This window comes from Cryptomeria japonica, chromosome 10 (genome assembly GCF_030272615.1).
Source record: "Cryptomeria japonica chromosome 10, Sugi_1.0, whole genome shotgun sequence".
In the NCBI taxonomy this organism is placed as follows: Eukaryota; Viridiplantae; Streptophyta; class Pinopsida; order Cupressales; family Cupressaceae; genus Cryptomeria; species Cryptomeria japonica.
Window position 1 is genome coordinate 17,076,357 of NC_081414.1, and position 20,281 is coordinate 17,096,637.

The window sequence follows — 20,281 nt, forward strand, 5'->3', positions numbered from 1 at the left end:
AGTTTTTGTTTTTGTGCCATGCCTTGTCTTTTTACTACTGGTGGCTGTTGTCCTACTCCGGATGGGTCAGATCCTATAAGGGGTGCCTGACCGCCGTGCCCCAGTGTCCCTCCGACACCCCTGGCAGCCCCGGTGTCTTCTCCCTCTCCTACCTCCTCCCCACTCCTTGGAGTTTTCCTAGCCTCTGGTGTGTGTGGCAAGTCCCTCAAATCCCTCAACTGAGTTTTGGTATACTCTATCATGCGGCGAGTTTCCGCAAGTAACTCCTCCCGACTCCGTGGGTGGCCGCTGGCCTCACCGTCCCCTTCGGAGCGTTCCTCCTCTCTTCGCTTATACCTCTGTCGCCTTTCCGCTTGCTGTTCAAGGATCAAGGCACATTGGGCTACTGCACGTTCATCTATATATTGTTGCTTATTTTTGTCTTTATTCAGTGTATTGGGCATTAATTCCCAACAGCTTTCTATATACTTAATGACATAAAAAGTAGAACACTTTTATTCATTCATAATGTGGAAGACAAGTTTATGCCAACAATATGACATAATTATTACAATAAGTGTTCTTTATTCCGTCCCGTATGGCTCACGGTTCAAATGCCCTTGACTTGGCGCCATCTTGTTCTGCTTCCCGTTCCTCGTACTGTTGCAAAATTTCTTGGCGTCGCTCCTCTCGGGCAATCTCCTCCAGGCGAGCTTGTTGTGCCAACGATGCTTGTGCTAGCAATCGGGGGAGATGGTTCATCAACCGATTTACCTCCGGACTCACTTCCAACGCTGTCCAGACGGCACTTGGTGGGACTTCTGCCTCCGCCGCCTCTCATCGAACGTAGGTTTGAATGGCTACTTGGAGTAGAATTGAAAATTCTCTCGTCGTGGTGTCTTCTCCTACATAGAGTTCTGTTTGGGTATCGTCGACTTCTGGGTTTATTTCAGCAACGGGTAGGCCCATTGGGTCTGTGCGCCATCCGTGTCTTCCGTTCCGAGTTCGTCTAGGCAACGGCGCCAAATGTTTACCTCACTGGGTAAACAGGAAGAATACAGAAACTGAACAGCAATGCACAATGCAAATACAAAAGAAGTGCCAGAATAAGCTTGCCATTAATGTCAAAAGATGTTCATATTATAATCTGTTGTCAACATTACATGTCCTCCAACACCCGGAGACGGTACAATATATGACAGCCGAAGGGGTGCGACACAACCGTCGCGACTCCAACTACCTACCCGTCGGCTAACTAACTGACCGTCGTAACTCATTATTACCGACGACAACATAAACATAATATACCAACATAACATAATGATTATTCCCGTCAACAGTGTGAATAAGCTATTTTACTTAACCAGTTCACTAGTAGGGCCTATTCACATGTTAAGTTTACTTAGGTCCTAGGAATCTTTCTAGAAGTCTTAGTTGGCACTAGATCTTATCTTATCTTATGTCATTTACTTCTTGTGCCCTAGGTCATTTAATATTTGTTGTGTTAGTTGTTTTATGTTATAGGATTAAGACACGTCACGATCTTGTCTATTCCTATCTTTCTCCTTGCCTATATAAGCAAGGCACCATATGTACATTGTAAGTCCAACTTCAATTTAATCCTTTGTGCCCTTATTCAAGCAATATTTTGCTCTTGTTGCTCTCTTGTGGAAGGCATCTTTTTGGTGTTGCCGGCGATCTTGGAGGATTACTTTCCATTGGTGACTCTAATATTGAGAAATATCCAAGTACCATGTTCAAAGAACTTGAAATCTGAATTGTGACGTTCCCTCCTATAAGATGAGAGTGAAGAGTTGCTTCAAGGGCCCCTTGGAAAACAACTCATATAAACTTGTGTATAGAGATGCACAATTCAATTATGCCTTTTCGTGTTTTCATATAGAGTCTCCATGAAGTCGCTCTTTTGGATTTTCAATTCAATGGAAAGAATCTGTAAGCTGCTCTTTTGGGTTTCCAACTTACAACAAAAAGGGAGTCATAAACATTTTGAACTAGGCTAAATGATATGAAATTGACAACTTTCAGCATAAACAATAAAATGCATAATAGAAGACCAACATAGTAGCTTAGATCTAGAAAGAGGAGACAAAGAGGAACCTATGACTACAATGGGGCCCTTGAAAGGCAGGACTTTTTATTTACTCTTCCATCCTTGTCTAATACATTTCTATAAAAAAATTCTATCACTTCCCACTCTACTTTGGAATCACACGCCAGTGCATTAAAAAGTGCAGAGTGAGATATTAATGCCCTCTATCAATTTTTTTTGCAATGGCCTATGATGAAAGCTCCTATTGAGGCCCAAATGGATCAATTAAAAGTATAGATATTCTAGACGACTACTGCATATGATGCATTCTAAGATATATGTGGACAGTTTTGTGTGTAAATTGAAGCATTGCACATATAGCTCCAACAATTCCAAGACTAGTGAGATCAAACAAGGCACAGATTCCAACACCTGATGGAGGTGGTAAGCCTTCAGTTAGCTCACATCATTGAATTCCTTTAGGAGGATCAGAAGCTAGCTCAGTAGATTCAATGCACTGGGTGTTTGATCTTCTAATTGATCTTACAAGTTACAACGTATTGATTCCTTGTTGTACCATCTTGTATTGATGCCAACATTTTGATAATGCTTGGAGACAATACAATTTACAACACCTAATGACTTTTGCTATCAAATGGAGATGGATTGGTTTCTTATCACTCCAAAGGGTTTCCTTTTCTACAAATACCTGGATTGAAATTCCTGAACCTCTCAATATGCCCACCCTTTCAATATACTTGTCAATATGTGGAAACTTGTCCTTTTGATATACCCATTGGTATGTGAAAAAGGCATTAAAGCACTTTAGAGTAGAGAGGTGCATGGCACTTGGGCACCACATGAAAAGGAGTCGTCCTATCAATGACATCTATATAGAAAGAAAGTGAAATTTCATATTGTAAAGATTTGTGTTTTACAATAGCAACAAATGGGTAACAAAGGGAAATGAAGTGAACATGTCTGTGTCCTCATTTCTCCCCAACGATTTATAAGGACATAGCCACATATGTCATTGCTGCTATGTAGTAGTTCAGTCCAACGATTTAACTTGTATACTTGACAAGAGGCATTGTGTGTACCAAACACTGCAATTTGTTTTTGTTTAAATATTTTAGCTTTGACTTCTATTAAAAATTAAAAAAATTGACTTGACAAGACTAAAAATGTTTCTCCCTTGCATAATATTGGCTAAAAGATGGCCTCTTAAAATAATTTTTTCTCCACTAAGGGAAATTTCATTTTTAGTCAATTACAAGAAATAACCCCCTATATTAATTTTTGGTTTTGAAAAGAAACAACTCCCAATCTATCTGCCTTTTAAGCTAATGCCTCATTTTTTAAAATTTAAAAAGCACCCAAATTTATTCAAAACCTAAAATATAAAATACTCTCTCAAAAAATTAAACTCAAAACTCCCAATAAGAATTCCTGAATGAAAAAATCTTGGAATCAAACACATACTATGGCAGCAGGAACATTGCAAACAAGGAGCGAGAATGGGAGGCCATGACTAAGAATGGGCGGTAAGAGATTTTAGATCTTTAGCTTTATCTCTATTTGAGGCATTGAAGACATGGTGCTAGGCAGTTACCTTTGCAGAATATGACCTTTTGTTGGTCCCTTTAACAAAACAATCTATCTGTTTCCTCCAGGACTGCTGCTCATCACTTCCTTCCATCTACCAATTAAAAAAAACACATAAAACATAAGTATGGTGGCGGCAGTGGGCTGTGTGAGGCAATCTGCGTAACACTTGAGATAATCATAAAGGATCTCTGGATGGAGAAAGCTAACTTCTGGTTATATATTTTCTACCTTCATGAATCTCAAACATGAACAGGTTTTCAAGACAATTTAGAATGTTTATTTCAGAGGAACCTTTGTTGGACCAACATTGATAGCCATAGAAGATGTCTTTGCAAGAATTAGATAGAGATAGTGGCTATGAAAATCAGAGGTGGCCCTTCACGTCAATTGATTTATGCTATTATCTCATCTATTTTGATCTGAGTTACCTCTTTTCACTTTCCAACTTTGGTGATTGTATTGCATGGCAGAGCCGCCCTGGCTTCGTTACTCTCAATCTTGCCTTGCACTTCATAACCTCACTCGATAAATACAAAAGCACTGAAAGCATAAGTATGGTGGCAGCAGGGGGGGATGTGAAGGCAATCTGCAGACCACTTTAGATTATTACAGATGATCTCTAGATGGAGAAAGCTGACTTTTGGTTGTATGTAGTCTACCTTCATGCGTCTCAATCACAAACAGATTTTCAAGACAATTTAGAATGTCTATTATGGAGGGACCTTTGTTGGGCCAACATTGGTGGCCATTTAAGATGTTTTTGCAAGAATTAGAGGGAGTGGCAATGAAAATCTGGGAGGCCCTTCACATCAATTGATCCATGCTATTCTTTCATCTATTTCGATCTTAGTTATCCCTTTTCCCTTTCCAACTTCAGTGTTTGTGTTGCATGGCAGAACCCTGGCTTTCCTGCTCTCAATCTCACCTTTGCACTTTATAAGCTCACTCAAAATAAATTAAAAAACAGTCCTTTTAACTGTCCCAACAGAGAAATCAATTCGTTTCTTGCGAACAACTTAACCTTCACTTCTTGCGAAATTCGTTTCTCCAGTGGTTCTTTTGTAAGGATGTCTGACATCATACAGCAGCTCTCATGACTATGAAAAGACACGCAGGGGTTGTAGAATGCAAATGGTGCCAATAAAGGTGGACAAAGAACAGCGTTTTGAATGATTGCGAAATTCCTAATTTAAAGACTGAAACCTGTTGATGTGTATTTTGTACACGACCAAACACAGAATAAAATACCTAAAGGTACCTTATCCTCTCTTGATTAAAGTCTCCGAATGCTGAAGATGTCGCGAAAAGGATCAATCGGTGATGACTTCAAGGTTCCTTTTGTAGGATCTCTACGTGTGGATAAGCACCAGTGGTCATTGTGTATGTTGTTTCTTCAAGGGGCCTTATGTACTTTCAGAGAAAGCTTGTTTGTGTTACTTTCTTTCCAAATGCAGGAACAGGATTTTCCTAACACTAACAGATTTCAAAAAAATGTCAAAAGATAAGGGTTTCAAGGAAGGAATACTTGAACTAATCCTAAGAATGACTCAATGAAGACTTGACTTGATAAGATTCTACCAATTTCGGTATCGCCAAGAAATTACAACTCTACTGGAATTGATGCGATCTTCTAAGGCGATTCAATAACCTTCAAATCATCAAGGATATAGATACTATCATAGAGATACATATCAATACTTCCAAGGATGATTGAATTCTTAATCAATCTCAAGGTTTCCAGTTGACCACACAAGGCGTCCTCACAATCAGTAAGCAGCTAGTGGTTTGGAATGTGAATCTTATCAAAGATCAAGCACAACAATTCGTCCTTCAAACTTAAAATTTAAATGCTATTTCAACTGAGAGTGATTCAAGAAGATAAACAATCATGAAGATAGCCACAAGTATTGCAATAAAACACCATAACTTCAATATTTTATTGATCTCATAGCCAAATGGACAACAATTGTTCAAAATTCTTTCTTCACTACTCAATCTTGCTACAACAATAACTTTCTAACTTTCTTCTCTCTAAGCTCTCTCTCTTTTCTAATCTTTCTAACTCTTTAAAATGAAATGAGTGAGGGTATATATAGCATCCTCAAATACAATGAATAGCCCGGATCAAAAGAAGATCAACGACTGAGATTTTGACACCTAAACCCTAATTAGGGTTTGTTACAAAAAAGTCCCCATTTAGATAAACATTACTAATCCATAGCCAATAAAGAATTGACACAAATACCGAGGAGACATAGACCAACAGGAATTAAGTTGCCACATCATCCTATAACAACTTTTCATCTAGAATTTTGTTCCCTTTCCTATGCTCTTTCTTAGCATTTCAATGAATCTGGACACAATTCCCTCAATCTCAGCAATGGGAATCTCAGAAAGATTCTTCATTCGTTCTTCCAGGTGAAGGACTTGATCAAAAGCAGTGAGAAGAGTCGTCTCCCATCCAGGTTCGAGTTCTTTGGTCTTCTCAATCAGGAACATAGTAGTGTACATTTGATCTCGTTGCTTATCTGTGATGATGTTCTCCTTCTTGTAAAAGATGACCTTGATTCTATCCTCCAACTCTTGGATGTCCACATCTGTCTCTATCTCGATCCGCCTGTCAAGAATGGTACACAACACCTCAAACACCTTATCTTGAATTGGATGAATGATGCCTTCAACTCGGCTGCATCTGGTGTTGACGTCTTCAAAAAGGACTTCCTTCATCTGGAGCAGAGTTGACCACTGTAGGAGGCTATTGGTTCCTCCATCCATTATCTTTTCTTGTGCCAGAATCCGTCTTGGTGTTTCTCTTATCACTTGTAAGACTGGGATGATAACATCTCTAGTGTGAGTGAATGCAGCTACAGTTATCATTAGATTATGGATAATCTCAAGGACCTGGATAGCTCGATGAACTGTCTTCATCATTCTTGTTGCAAATTCTACGGCTACCTTGTGAGATTCATCAATCCAAGAACTCATAAGTTGTACCAAGCTCTTCACCCTTTCTGCTTCACCTACTAATTCAAGAGGGAGTGCATGTAAAGGAGATACTGCTGGATCCTGACGTCTCAAGGGCTGATTAAGATAACTAAAATAGTTCCTCCAAGCACTGACCTCTCTCTCAAGCTTCTTATTCTTTTCCATTTCTTCTTTAAGTTTGTCTTTAAGTGCTTCAAATGAATCGGTTGCTTCTTCCATTGCTTGCTTGGAGGTAAGTGAACCAAGCTCAAATGTTTCTAAGTCATACTCTTCTGCAAGAATCTCATCCTCATATTTGTCCACCACTGGTGTAGCCACCTGCACTTTCCAGGATCCTGTCTCATCTCTAAATGTAGCGTCGTAAATTGTACGCACTTGCTAGGGTGGTACAATTTCACACCTAGTTTAGCACCCGCCTTGGCGCATTTTTCATTTTGCATTGCATTTCCCCTTTAGCACTTAATTAATTAAATTAATTAGGTCTAAGGTTCTATTTTATCATCTTCCATATCATAAAGTTGGGCCCTTTTCATTAAAGTGTGCCCCTTTCATTTTATTCCTCCAATACATCATTTAATCAAAAACCCTAATTAGGTCCTATTTTGAACTTGGGGGCTTGATTTCGGGGGTCAAAACATCTCGAAATCACCTGTAACTTCGGGATTCTCTCTAAAATCATCATATCCGACGGCCCTAAAAATTTGGTGAAAAGTTGTTGGGACCATGGCACCCGGCGTGCACATGGTCCCGGACATTTTTCCCGAAATTTTAGGAGCGCGATCCAATCATAAAATAAAGCTTAACCCCAAGAAATTGGCGGGAGATTCAATCTCTAGGTCGGCCAAAAGTTGGAATTAAGACCTAGGGTTTCATATATAAAAGCTCTCTTTCTTCATTTGAAAGGATACGGATTTTGGTTTAAAGGACCTTCTATGCAGCGAAAGAGTAGATCTTTGAAGACTTCAACAACATTCAACATCCATCCATCAAGCATCTATCAATTTCATTCATCCATTTAGGGTTTTGAAGGCATTGAAGAACAATAAGGGATCACCGACTGAAGATTGGCTTGTACCCCTCCCTTGGGGTTGGGTATGATTTCATGTTGTTTTCATGTCTTTGCATAAGCTTCATTATATCATCTGTATTCATGCTTTAGATCACTTTGCATCTTGATTTAGAGCATTTACATTATCATTTACAAGCAATTAGGGTTTACTTTCTAGGTTGCTCTAGTTTGCTTACTTGCATTTTAGGATCTTGCACACACACAAGGTCTGCACACACATTACTTTTACAATACAACTTGGCTATTCGTGGAGGTGGAAATCACCAAAGCGGGGGTTTGACTAAGGCAAAACCCTATATAGCCGCCCACCATACCTTTTTAGATATAAGTGCAGGTTTCAGGATTCGGACGACGCCGCAAGTTGCAGATCCGACGGAAGCAGACGGAGACTGAACTTCACACCAAATTCCAGCCCAGAAAGCTAGGACAGGGGCGTGGGGCGCCCTAGTCCTGCCAGGACAGGGGCGCTGGGCGCCCTGGTCCTTCTGTCAGGCAGCAAGTTTCAACATTTTTGACAGCTTTTTAGGTTGCAAAACAGCAGTTTCAGGAGCAGTTTCAGGGGCAGAATCAGGACAGTGGCGCCCGTGCCCCCGTCCCGAACATTTTCACTCAGATTTTAACACCAGGTACGCATTTACATTCTCCTTTTATCTTTGTGTTTACAGCTTTTCATCACTTAATCTCAATCTTGCAATCTTGTTACTAGTTCATACTTGCACTCTAGGGCTAGTAGTTGAACTTGCATCATTTTATCTATCATTTGCAACAAAGGAATAGAAATCCTAATAGGTAGCCCGTGGCTCTCTCTTCCACAAAAAGAAGTAGCCAATTGTGTGATACCTCTAGGCTCTTTCGTATTCCACAAATGTGTGTCAAAAGGTAGGATTAGGGCATGTTGACCTAGTCTCGCTTTTTCCCCCACACACTAATTACGTTAGACATCCTTGTGGCCTTTTTCTTCTCCTTTACTTCATGAGAATTTCCTATAAGGCTTTCCAAGTCAAACACATCTTCTTCTTCTTCAACCACAACTACCCTTGTTAGTCTCTCCTTCAGCCAATCAGGAATGGCAGATCTTGTTTCCTCACTTGTATTTCTTTAGGTAGAGGTCTATCTTCCCGGAAAGGAGATGTTGCTTCATCATCATTCTTTTCTTCATGTTGCTCATTAGCACCAACTTGGGGAGATTGACTTGATGAATGCTGAGGTGTCTGTCCTTTCTCCTGTTTATCATTCTGTACCATGGATTCCATAGACTCATCAATTTCATATACTATTTGCCTTTGATCTTCCCCTTGATTTTCTTCCTTTTCATGCCTAGAAGATGTGCTTGGTGGGCGATCAGGATTCGTTTTCTGCTTCTTCTTGGACGGTTCTCTCTTCTCAGGTCCTTCTTTCCTCTTTGAGCCTTTGGAATGAGAAGTATTCTCACTCACACTTGCTTCTCCTTCTTCTGGTCTTGCCTCCAAAGTGAATGTCATAGATACATTCTGCTCCTTCAACTTTTGATGCTGTACATCCACCCATCTGCGAGTGTAGGATAAAACAGGAGCCATCAAAGCTCTCAAGTCTAAAACCTAGGGCTCATTCCAATCTATCTTTACTTCTTTGTCTTCCTTCTCATAGGATGACTGGAGGTTTCTACCATTATCCTGGGCTTGATCGGCTACTCTATAAACTTTGCATTTCCCGATGAGATCTAAGGGTAGCCTGGAATGCATCTTTCTTTTGACTTCTAAATCGCCTGGGACATTCATCCAAAAATCCTCCACCTGAAACTCGTGCTTGTATTTCTTGCCAATTGTCTCCTCCATATAACCATGAGGGTCAAAATTCTCTCTCGAGGCAAAGGATGTGAATGAGTATAGAGATAATTCATTTTCTGCATCTCCCGCGCCTTGAGTGTTAGGACACACTTCGACTGAATTCCCTAGTATGATGGGCACGGGAATTCCATTTCCATGCTTGTGTTTGGATGCCTTCGCATAAGCTGCCAACTGTCTAGTCACCTCAAGTAGTACTATCCTGTCTGTTGGATATCTTGGCAACATGCAGGGAGGTGAAGGACACCCATGAACTCTGATGTATGTGAATTTTTGAAACTAAATGAACCATGCACAATGCTTCTTCACAAGCTCTTGTGCATCCAGAGACAGTCGATTGTGAATCCCACCTTGTAATATCCTGGTAATGTTCATCGTGAAGGTGTCATTGACTAACTTGTAGTCACTTCTAGGCGGATGATGCAGTTGAACATAAGAATCACAAACTCTTATTTCTCCGGGTCCTCTTCCAATCACTCCTCTGTGAGGTAGACCTACATACTCGAAACTCCTGACCAAGGCATATATAACATATGAGCTCATGTGGAATGATTTGGTGGGTCTTAGCCTTCTCAACTGTACGTCCAGACAATTGCTAATGATTCTGGCCCAATGAAGCATTCCTTTTCTTTGGATTATCACTTGTATGAAGAAGAACATCCACTTGTCGAAGAAGAAGGCTTGAGAAGCACCTGTAACTCGATTAAGCAAAGTTATCAAGTCCCTGTATTTCTCCTGGAAGTCAATCCTATGTGGTGTATTGGTAATCTTGTTCAGGCGAGGCCAACTTTTGAGCAACCAATTCTTATTGATGAAGTTCAAACAAGACTTAGGATCATCTTCATAGATCGACCTTGCTCCTTCCAAGCTCTTGTAGATCATGTCTTTATGGTTCGGAAGATGAAGAGCTTTGCCTATAGCTTCCTCTGAAAGGTAGGCTAAGATGTTCCCGTCCTTGGTTACGATCGTCCTTGATTGTGAGTCATAGTGGCGGGCACACTCGATCATCAACTCATGACACTTGACTGCGGGAGGGAAACCTCCAGCCTTGATGATGCCACTCTCAATTATTCTCCTCGCAACAGGTGATGGCTTGCCAATGTAGGGGACCTCTCGAAACTTCTTCACATTGAAGTTTCCTAAGTTGGTGTCTCCGATATTATTCCACTTGGACACGATCCTGGTCTCCAATTCGTCGCTCCTCTGATCCTCCTTGATGAGAGCCTGCCGACTAGTAGATCCTCCGGCTTTGGGGGTCATCATTTGATGCCTACACAAAAATTTAAAATTACTCTTTAAGCATCATACCTTAAAGCATAGAATTTAAGACCTTTCAAGGGAATAATTCAAAACATTAATTTGAGAATGACAAATCCAAGAATTATAAACTTTCAAATTAATTATGAATGGAAATTAGATTTTTCAAGACATAGACTTTAAAAGATTGGTATGAAATCAAAATAAGTCTTGAATGAGAACTTCAAAAATTTGATTCCTCATACCTCCTTCTTTGAAAGCTTAACTATGAACCTTGGAAAATGGAAGAAAGAAGATCAGATCTTGCTGGATAAGGATTGGATATTGGTCTCCCTTTGGATGAATTATGTCTTGATTAACCTTGAAAAGAAGTTCGCCTTCCACTAACCTCCAACCACTTAGCAAATTCTGGAAATTTAGCCTCCAACTTAGTAAGAAATTCGCCTCCAATCTGCTAGATTTCGCTCCTCCAATCTACTCCTCAAAATTGCATTTAGAACAATGAATGAATGATTTGCATTTTGAAACAATACTTCTCTCTTATATAGGGCCCTCACCCTAATTAACCATGAGGCCGACCTAACAAATTAGCAATAAAATAAGATAAAATCCCTTTTAGAAGGAGGCCGACTTGCTTGTAGAAGCAAATAAATGGATTTTGAGCTCACCTATATTTTTTTTATTTTAAAATTAATTTCAAGGCTTGAAAGGTGTTCTTTCTCATTTGTTTTAAGGCTTAAAATTAATTGATCCAATTGCAAATTTCTTAATTCATGCGAATTTCATTTAACTTCTTGAATTTGGCAAATTTAGAGAAAATTTGTGAATATTAAGTTTTGATTGAGGCTTAATGAAGCTTCCTTTCTCCCTTAGGCATTGAAATGTCCAAAGTGATGAAGGTCTAGATTATTTCAAGACTTGTTTGAACCTCTCATCTAGACTTACTCACTTCATGAGTCAAAAACTTCACAACTTATTTTTGCAAATTTCCATGACTTTGTCTTCACAATCTTGCAATTTGCCTTAGACTTAATCAAATGAGGTTGAATGATAGGTTTTTTGATGATTTCGCCCTGGACCCTTTGGAAGGGTCAGGAGCGATTTTTCCAATTAGGTCTTGAATACCTCATTCCCTTCACTCCAAAATCTCCCGGAAGGCGAGTTCATGTTTGTTATGCCCTGATCAAAGTCTTGCATTTCAATTTTTAGTCTTTCACATGAGAAAATTAGGTGAAAATGTGAATTTTGCCCTAGACCCTCTGGAAGGGTCAGGAGCGATTTTTACATTTTAGGCCAAAATTCACCTTAGTTTGATCATTAACCTCTTTCAAGGCAATCTCCAGGGTATATTTATCTCCATCACTGAGTTGGCTCATCAAAACTTTGAAGGAAATATTGCATTTTTGGGATTTTCGCTTTGGACCCTTTGGAAGGGTCAGGAGCGAAATTCTCTCCTGAGCTCAAAATTCTTATTTTTGAAGGTCCAAAACCTCTTCAAGGCATTCCAAATAGGTTCTTTCATTGTAGTCCAGGCCTAGTCTCACTCAAATTTGGAAGAAAAAGGTGATTTTAGGGTTTTTCGCCCTGGACCCTTTGGAAGGGTCAGGAGCGATTTTTCTTGTTTGGGCTTACTCCTCCATCATCTCGTCTTCAATCCACCCCTCAAAGCTAGGCAATGGTCTTCTTCATTCACTCCACCCAAGCTTGGTTTGTTCTTGCAAGGCAAAATAGGGGATTTTGAGATTTTCGCCCTGGACCCTTTGGAAGGGTCAGGAGCGATTTTCTTCTTCTGTCCTAGAATCATCATTTTTTGGAACAAACATCCACTCAAAGGTGGTCTCAAAGGCCTTTCCTACCTTGGTCTAGTCTTGCCTTAGCACAAACTTGAAAGGAACATGTTGGTTTTAGGATTTTCGCCCTGGACCCTCTGGAAGGGTCAGGAGCGATTTTTAGGTTTTAGGGCAATTCCTTCATCCTTTCAACTTCAAATCATTTCCAAGGCATAGAACATCATGCATTACTCCTCTTTGAGTCCTGAAAACCAAAATCTTATCTTGAACTGCAAGGAAAATAGGAGGATTTGGAAATTTTGCCCTAGACCCTTTGGAAGGGTCAAGAGCGAATTTCCCTCCTGGCTTCAAAATTTGCATTCTTAGCAATCCAATTCCACTTCAAGGCAATTCAAATGCCTTCTCACACCCATGTCTAAGCTTAGCTTTGCCCAAAATTTGGAAGACAGGATAGTTTTGAGGATTTTCACTTTGGACCCTTTGGAAGGGTCAGGAGCGAAAATCATGTTCTAGGCTTAATTTCTTCCTCTTGGCAATCTCAATCATCTTCAAAAGGCAAAACACACTTCCTCACACCCATTCAAGCCATAAAAACAAAAAAGTTGTCTTGACCTTGCAAGAAAATAGGTGTTTTTAGGAATTTCGCTCTGTACCCTTTGGAAGGGTTAGGAGCGAAATTCACCATTTGGCTCAATTCCTTCACTTTTTGATGATTTCTTGCAACCTCAATTCACTCCCAGGGGCAATTCTTTCTATGTTTCACCTCATCCCATACTTGACTTAGCAAAATTTGATAGCAAAAGGTGATTTTGAGAAAATTCGCTCTGGACACTTTGGAAGGGTCAGGAGCGAAAATTACAATCTTGACCAAAAATCTTCATTTTTTCACCTTGAAACTTCTTTGCCAAGTGGGATTTCATGTTTCATCATGCTAGGATTAAGGTTTCATATCCAAGAAAGGCTAAAAAATGTGTTTATAAGGAATTTTGCTCTGGACCCTTTGGGAGGGTCAGGAGCGAAATTTCCTTTCCTGGCCAGAATCCTTCATTTTCATGACTTCTAAACATCTTCAAGGGTTTCAACATGCTCGTTCTTCCTTTCATCATGCCTTTGACACATCAATTTGACCAAACAAGACAAGAAATACCTCCTATAGAGATTTTCACTATGGACCCTTTTAGAAGGGTTAGGAGCGAATTTTTCATTTTAGGCTTATTCCATCATCAGTTCAAGTTGAATTCACCTCTCAAAGGAAGAAAACACTATTCCTCTCTCATCCCAGCCATAAAAACCAAAACTTGACTAGATTTTACAAGAAAAATAGGTGATTAAGGAATTTTTCGCCCTGGACCCTTTGGAAGGGTCAGGAGCGAAAATTCTCCTTTTGGGCAAAATCCTTCGTTTTTCCAAGTCAAAGCAACCTCAATAGGTAAAAGCAAGTTATTCTTGTTTCATTCATGCCAAAATCCTGACCTTTTTCATTGCAAAATGAGAGCATTTGGGAATTTTGCTCTGGAGCAAAATTCTCCTTTCTGTCCAAAATTCTTCATTTACTCTTTCTTTCCAAATCTTCAAATGTGACAGGAACGTTCAATCCTCCCTCCAAGATACCCTGCACATCAAAACTTAGCGAAAGTTAGTGAAAAATAAGCTCTAATAAGATTTTCACTCTGGACCCTCTGGAAGGGTCAGGAGCGAAATCTCCATTCCAGGCTAAATTGCTCAGTTTTCATGTTTCAAACCACCTCATAAGGCAAAGTTAGGTCTTTTTCTAAGCTAGGAACAAAATTGCAAGTCTATCCAAGGCAAGAAATAGTGTTTAGGATGAAATTCGCTCTGAACCCTTTGGAAGGGTCAGGAGCGAAAATCCTCTTTCATGCATCATCTTGCTCTTCAAAATCAATCAAATCCCTCTCCAGGCAAGAACATATCAATTCACCTCCAAACATGCCCTAGGAAGTATCACTTAGTCAAAAATGAGGAGAAAAAGAGGTTTACAATCATTTTCGCCCTAGACCCTCTGGAAGGGTCAGGGGCAAAATTTCCCTTTCAAACTAGATGTTACCTTGACATGAGACCTATTCACCCTGCCCCCTGATCTAACCAACTTGACTCTCCTGAAAGGCATGCTTCATTCTGGCAATCTTGAGGCTTCAGGCAGATGACTAACAACCTCCCAAAACAAGACTAGACTTAGCTTGAAAGAAACCCTAAAACGAGCTTTCAAGGTTTAGCCCTAATCTAGCCAGCCCAGGCAGATCACTCACTCACTCAAAAAAAACTCTAGAAAGCAGAGAGAAAAACAAGCGAAGAGAAAGCAAAAAGAGGGGGTCCCCATTCTAATGGGGCGATGTGTGAAATGGTCACAACAAAACCCCAGATGATTGGAGGAATATTTTATTTCGAAAACTGAGGATGAATAACCTGCTCTGATACCAATGTCAAGCTTGGGAACAAAATGTAGAAAAGATTGACAAATGAAATTGATGGGAATTAGATGACCAGAAAAATATTCAATGAGAAGCTTATTCCATTCAATCAAAATGTACGTATTTATCAAAATGAAAATGACTCTTCAATTCATATTCTAGATGACTCTTTAGCTTCTTGTGTATCTAGGCAATATAAAATATAAAATATTATCCTACTAATCCTAGAATTATGCACAATAGTGTAACAAATACTGCCCCACTAGTGACCATTGGCCAAAGAAGGTCAGCAAAACTGGGAAGTACAATCAACAAATTTAGCAGTAGACGGTGCCTAAATCACCATACATGAGAAAAGAAGGAACAGAACGTTTACCAAGAAAGTCTAAGTCCAACAACACTGTACCTATTTCTGTAATGCTTACCACTTCTTATAATGGTTAACCAAATTTTCCACTTGAATGTGTGTGTATGTGTGTGTTAAAATTCAAATTTTTTAAAGTATGTCCATTACATGTATTTTAATGTGCTTGTAAGTCTTTATGGTTTTTATTTTTTGGCAGATTGAGGAGAGTAATGAAGCAAGACAGAAATTTGCAGATGCAAAGTCAATATCATCTTCACAATTCTTTGGTGAGCAGAACAAAGCAGGTGATCCAGAAACAAAAGTTCGCTTGCAGAAGTTTTCGGTAAGTTTTTATTAGTTTATCTTTGTTCTTGTTGATATCTGAGAAAAGTTGCTGATTTCATTAGAGTATTGTTTTTAATCCCAATTGTATAGTTGCAGTTTTGAACACATAAGCAAGAATGGAGATGTGCAGAGTCAAATGACTTTCCTTAGTTGCTTTGCATTTTTTGAGCTTTTCAGTCTAAAATAATCCTGGCAGTTCTTTGTGAAACACATCTAGGTGTCGTTTTTCCTTTGGGCTTTTGCTAATCGACATATTTTCAACTCAGTTTGGTGTACAGTAACCAACTCTAATGATCTTATTTATTTTAAGTTGTGAATATCAAATGTTTTCAGGTAACTACATTTCTTAGTGAGATGTGCCTCTAGTCTAACTAGCTATATTTCTGTTTGTAGGGCTCAACTGGCATATCAAGTGATCAGTTTTTTGGGCATGATGAAGACGATTCTCCGCTGGATCTGACAGCAAGTGAGCTCATCACAAGGCTATCATTCCAGGTATAATTTTATCTTTTTAAAAATGCTTTCTTCCTGGATGAATTTTTTTCTAATGTCTGCAGAAAGATCTCAGAATATAAACAATATAAGCTTTATATTTATGGTTTATTTGAAGCATCCATAGAAAGAATGTGTCACTATTTTAAACTTGCTATGGAGACTGTATAGAAATATTTTTTAATATACGGTCCTTTTGGTACCTCATTTGAATCCATTCTAAAAGTTTCCATGGAAAAAATGTGTCACTATATATATTTTAAATCTGCCATGGAAATTGTATAGAAAACTTACAATAAATGGTTCTTGCGGTACCCCATTTGAATCCATACCAAAAGCCATCGGTGACATAACCAGCTTCTAAATAGGGAAAAAGATGTAAGTAATTGAATCATTTGCTGCAAAGTTCACTGTTCAAGACCTTTCTAGATTGTCGGATTCAGTTTAAGAGGTTACATTTATTGATCAGTATGTTTCACCATCAGTTACTCTAATAATTGCGAAGTGAATTATTTGTGGGAGTTTTATTGATGCAAAGAGTCAGATTTGGAATTTTATCGTCTTCTTTTCTTCTGATGTAAAAACTGATTTTCATTGATTGTTATCATATATTACACATTGTGCTATCAATTCACGGGCTACATTTTCCAATGTATTTTCCAATGCATTCTAAGATTTTGGATGGTCGGATCAAATGATTAATGTCTTAGCAATTCTATACATGGAATTCAGATGTTTTCAAATATTAATAAATCATGATTTGGGTGCTAACCTGAGAGAGATTGAATTCCTTGCGACTGCTGCCACAGGTCTTTTCCTAAATTTGAGGAAACAAAATTTACCATGGCCTTCCCTTCACAATATTAAATCTGTTTCAGTGTGACCAGTTCATTTTTGAAAAAATATTTCATATTCTTCTAATTCTGGGAGTTCCTTCAGAGTCCAGAAGTTTGCTGTTTTGCAATTAGTTTTTTTTCCAATGACAATATCATATAAATATTCTCAACGGATTCTCTTCCCTGAAAGCATATAATCTATTCAGTCCAATTTTAGAAAAGATTTGATATACTGTGGATTGTAGATTGTTACCTAGAAACAGTGGCTTGAGGCATATCTCCATTCTCAGATTACCTATTCCCCCAAGATCAAAACAGTGATTAGAATGATGTGCTTTCTCATGTCTTACTGATTCACATTACAAGAAGCTGATGGTCTTCTTTCGACTTTCAAGACATTTACTCATGAAGCTTTAAAAATTAACATTTTTCACATGTCTAGGTGTTCTACCATTTTTCAGATTTTATTGAAATTCAAGATCCTCCAAACCTGTCCTTTCCATGAAATGTCTCTCATCACTCTTCTAATAGGTGTCACTCTTGAGGAAGCAGCATAAATGTGGGTTTCAAAGCTGGGCTGCCCCATTTTTTCCTATTTTGGTATTGATGTTGAAGCTTGTATTAAGGTAGACGGCTGGGATTTCAGTTGTGCCGCAATGATAGTATGAGCTAATGTAGAAGGATTTGGTGGTGTACTATTGATATCCAGTTGTAATTTTGATCACTCTCACAGTGTATTGGCAATCGTCTGTGGCACCAAATGCCACCTTTCCTTTTGATGCAGACAATTAGTTACTTCCTCATCATTTATGGCAAATAAATAAAATTCATTATTTCCTCCCAAGGTAGATGCTCTGGATTGTCCTTTTCAAAGAATCAATAAACTCAACCAAAACGTCTCTGCAGATCTCAACATCAGAAAGCATCTAATAAAAACCAATATTCCCTGATTGGAGCATAGACTGATAACAAACCAAGAAACTTAAGGGAAGAATGTGCTCTCTGATATTCCTTGGAACATTGCTTGCCTTAAGCCATGTGCTTCTTCGATTCTCCCTTAGCAATTTGTTTGCACGCCTCCATGTTAGCTAATGTGGGAGTTACATACTCGGGAAGCTTACAAGGAGCCATCAAGGCACGTTTGACCTGGATAACTGTGTATAGATCATGTAGCCCCCACCTCACAGTTAGCTTTACTTTATTGGCCAACTCTACTGGAAAATAAGGCATTATAGCTGCTTTAACCTGAGCATAAGTGGTCAGCTACCATTTATTGTAAATCAGACATGCATTTCTACTGTATTTACTTTGGTGAGGCAGATCAAAAACACAATGAATTGGCACTTTAGTGGCAGGAGTCCACTTTGGCAGAACCAAATCAAACTGATCTGCGACAAATATAACATCCAATAAATAAGAAACATATAAAAATCACCCTTGGCCTGTGCATCCTCAAGCTGTTTTATTAAAGAGGCTGAAATTAATTGACCCCGTTAGGGACTTCTGCATCTTTCAAGAAGGGTATACAAATTGTATTTTCATGTTCACTGATTAAAAAGTATAAATTCAAAAATGTTAAAAATATTTGTATCATACGATCAGATAGGAACAGGAAATCACATCTTACAGGACAGCAAGCATTTTCGTTCATTTATTTTTAAAATAAATACATGTATTCCACCTGTGCTATGGTCTACCTCTAAGAGATGCTTGTTTCACTGTACTGAAAGCTGCCTAGCAAAGTTACGAATCTCTTTGTGATAACTAAATTCCGTGCACATTAGAGGTTAAGTACAATTGCAATATTTGCAATGCAGTAATTATATTAGGGATGCCTTTGGAATGTCATTCAGGTTTTCATTCCTGTCATCTCAAGCATCTTTGGTGGGTTCCTTAATTTGGTGTTTTTGTTATTAATATTATATATGATGGATATAGCTTTGAGTCTTTTGTAATAAACTAATTTGAGTTAAATAACAGTTGAAACAAATCAAAACCCATTTATGATTTATGCAAAACAAGATCTTCCTAGCAGTAGTGATAATTACGATTCCCAGGCAAGCAATATTTAGCATCAATAGAAGAATATGCCCTCAAACAGATAAAGTGAGTTTCCTCGCTTTTTTATATATCGTCATTGGTTATGTCATTTACTATCCATTTGGTTGCTGCTTCTTTCAGGCATCCCAAGACATGTCAACCATAAAGAACATAGCTGGTGAAACAGGCAAGAAGTTGACTTCATTAGCATCCAACATCTTTGCAGACCTTCAAGATCGTGTTCTCTGATCAGATTTTTTTTAAGGATTTGTGGCCGTGGCTTATATGACTCTTGTGGTAATAAGTTGTCAGTGTTAGACTCTGAAACTTTCATTGTGTTGTGTCTATTGTATTGGTTGGCGGTAAAATTCTTATGGTGGCCTACATGATTTCGTAGAATAATATATTTATTCATTCTTTTAAAAAGAAAATAAATGTCGCCAGAAATTCTATCAAATTTGATTCTTAGGGCTGTTTCAGTGGGGCGTTAAGCCATTCTTCTCTGAACAATTCGATAAATTAAGCATGGAATTGAGATGTATAATGATAAGTTGAATTTTCTATTGTACCACTATTAGAGAATACTTTTGATATATGTGAAGAACACTATCGTTAGTTTCCAATTTGTATTAGTGGAAAATTGCAGCCTTTTTATGAGCTGATATCATTATGGCCACCTGTTTTGGTTTCTCACATATTTAACCCAATGCAAAATTTTAAGTAAAACAAAATGTTTGTTTCATATTTTAAAAATGAAAAGAAAACCTTGATACGTTTTAATTCAGACATGTAACTTCGATTTTGTATTCCACAGAAGCATTTTGTTTGCATGAAATTGGGTTCCTTAATGCTGTATATATGTGACGCTGGTACTTTCTCTTCCATGAGGGTGATTCCTTCTTCCATTGTAGAATCCATTTTTTGAGGATGTTCATTAATTCCCCTTTAGACAAATATGGTTAAGATTGCTTTATGAGGTGTTACATGCACCAAAAGATTTGCCAGTTGAGAGGTCGGCATTAGGGTCATGCACTCGAGCTCGATTTTTTGAGTGATCTCTTCTATCAATAATGTTACTATTAGCTAGGGTTTGATGTTAAAAAAATTGGAGGAATGATAAGCTACCTCCTTCAAAAGTATGATTTCATGGCACTATACCCTATTACGGCTTGCTTTTGTTGCACAAAATGTAGAGACTCTTTTTTTAATGAAATGAAAATTGTGTAGTTATT

The 20,281-nt window shown here is 38.5% G+C and overlaps 1 protein-coding gene across 2 annotated transcripts in view; it reads left to right on the forward strand.

Moving 5' to 3' along the window:
- The window catches only part of LOC131076718 (probable ADP-ribosylation factor GTPase-activating protein AGD8), a 29,531-nt gene extending 9,859 nt beyond the window's left edge, over positions 1 to 19,672 (forward strand). For both annotated transcript variants that reach the window (XM_058014025.1, XM_058014027.1), the window contains exons 5-7: positions 15,554 to 15,679; positions 16,075 to 16,176; positions 19,191 to 19,672. In XM_058014025.1, coding sequence (XP_057870008.1) covers positions 15,554 to 15,679; positions 16,075 to 16,176; positions 19,191 to 19,298 — 336 coding nt within the window. In that variant the 3' untranslated portion in view covers positions 19,299 to 19,672. The remainder of the gene's footprint in view (positions 1 to 15,553; positions 15,680 to 16,074; positions 16,177 to 19,190) is intronic.
- Positions 19,673 to 20,281: the final 609 nt, after the last annotated feature.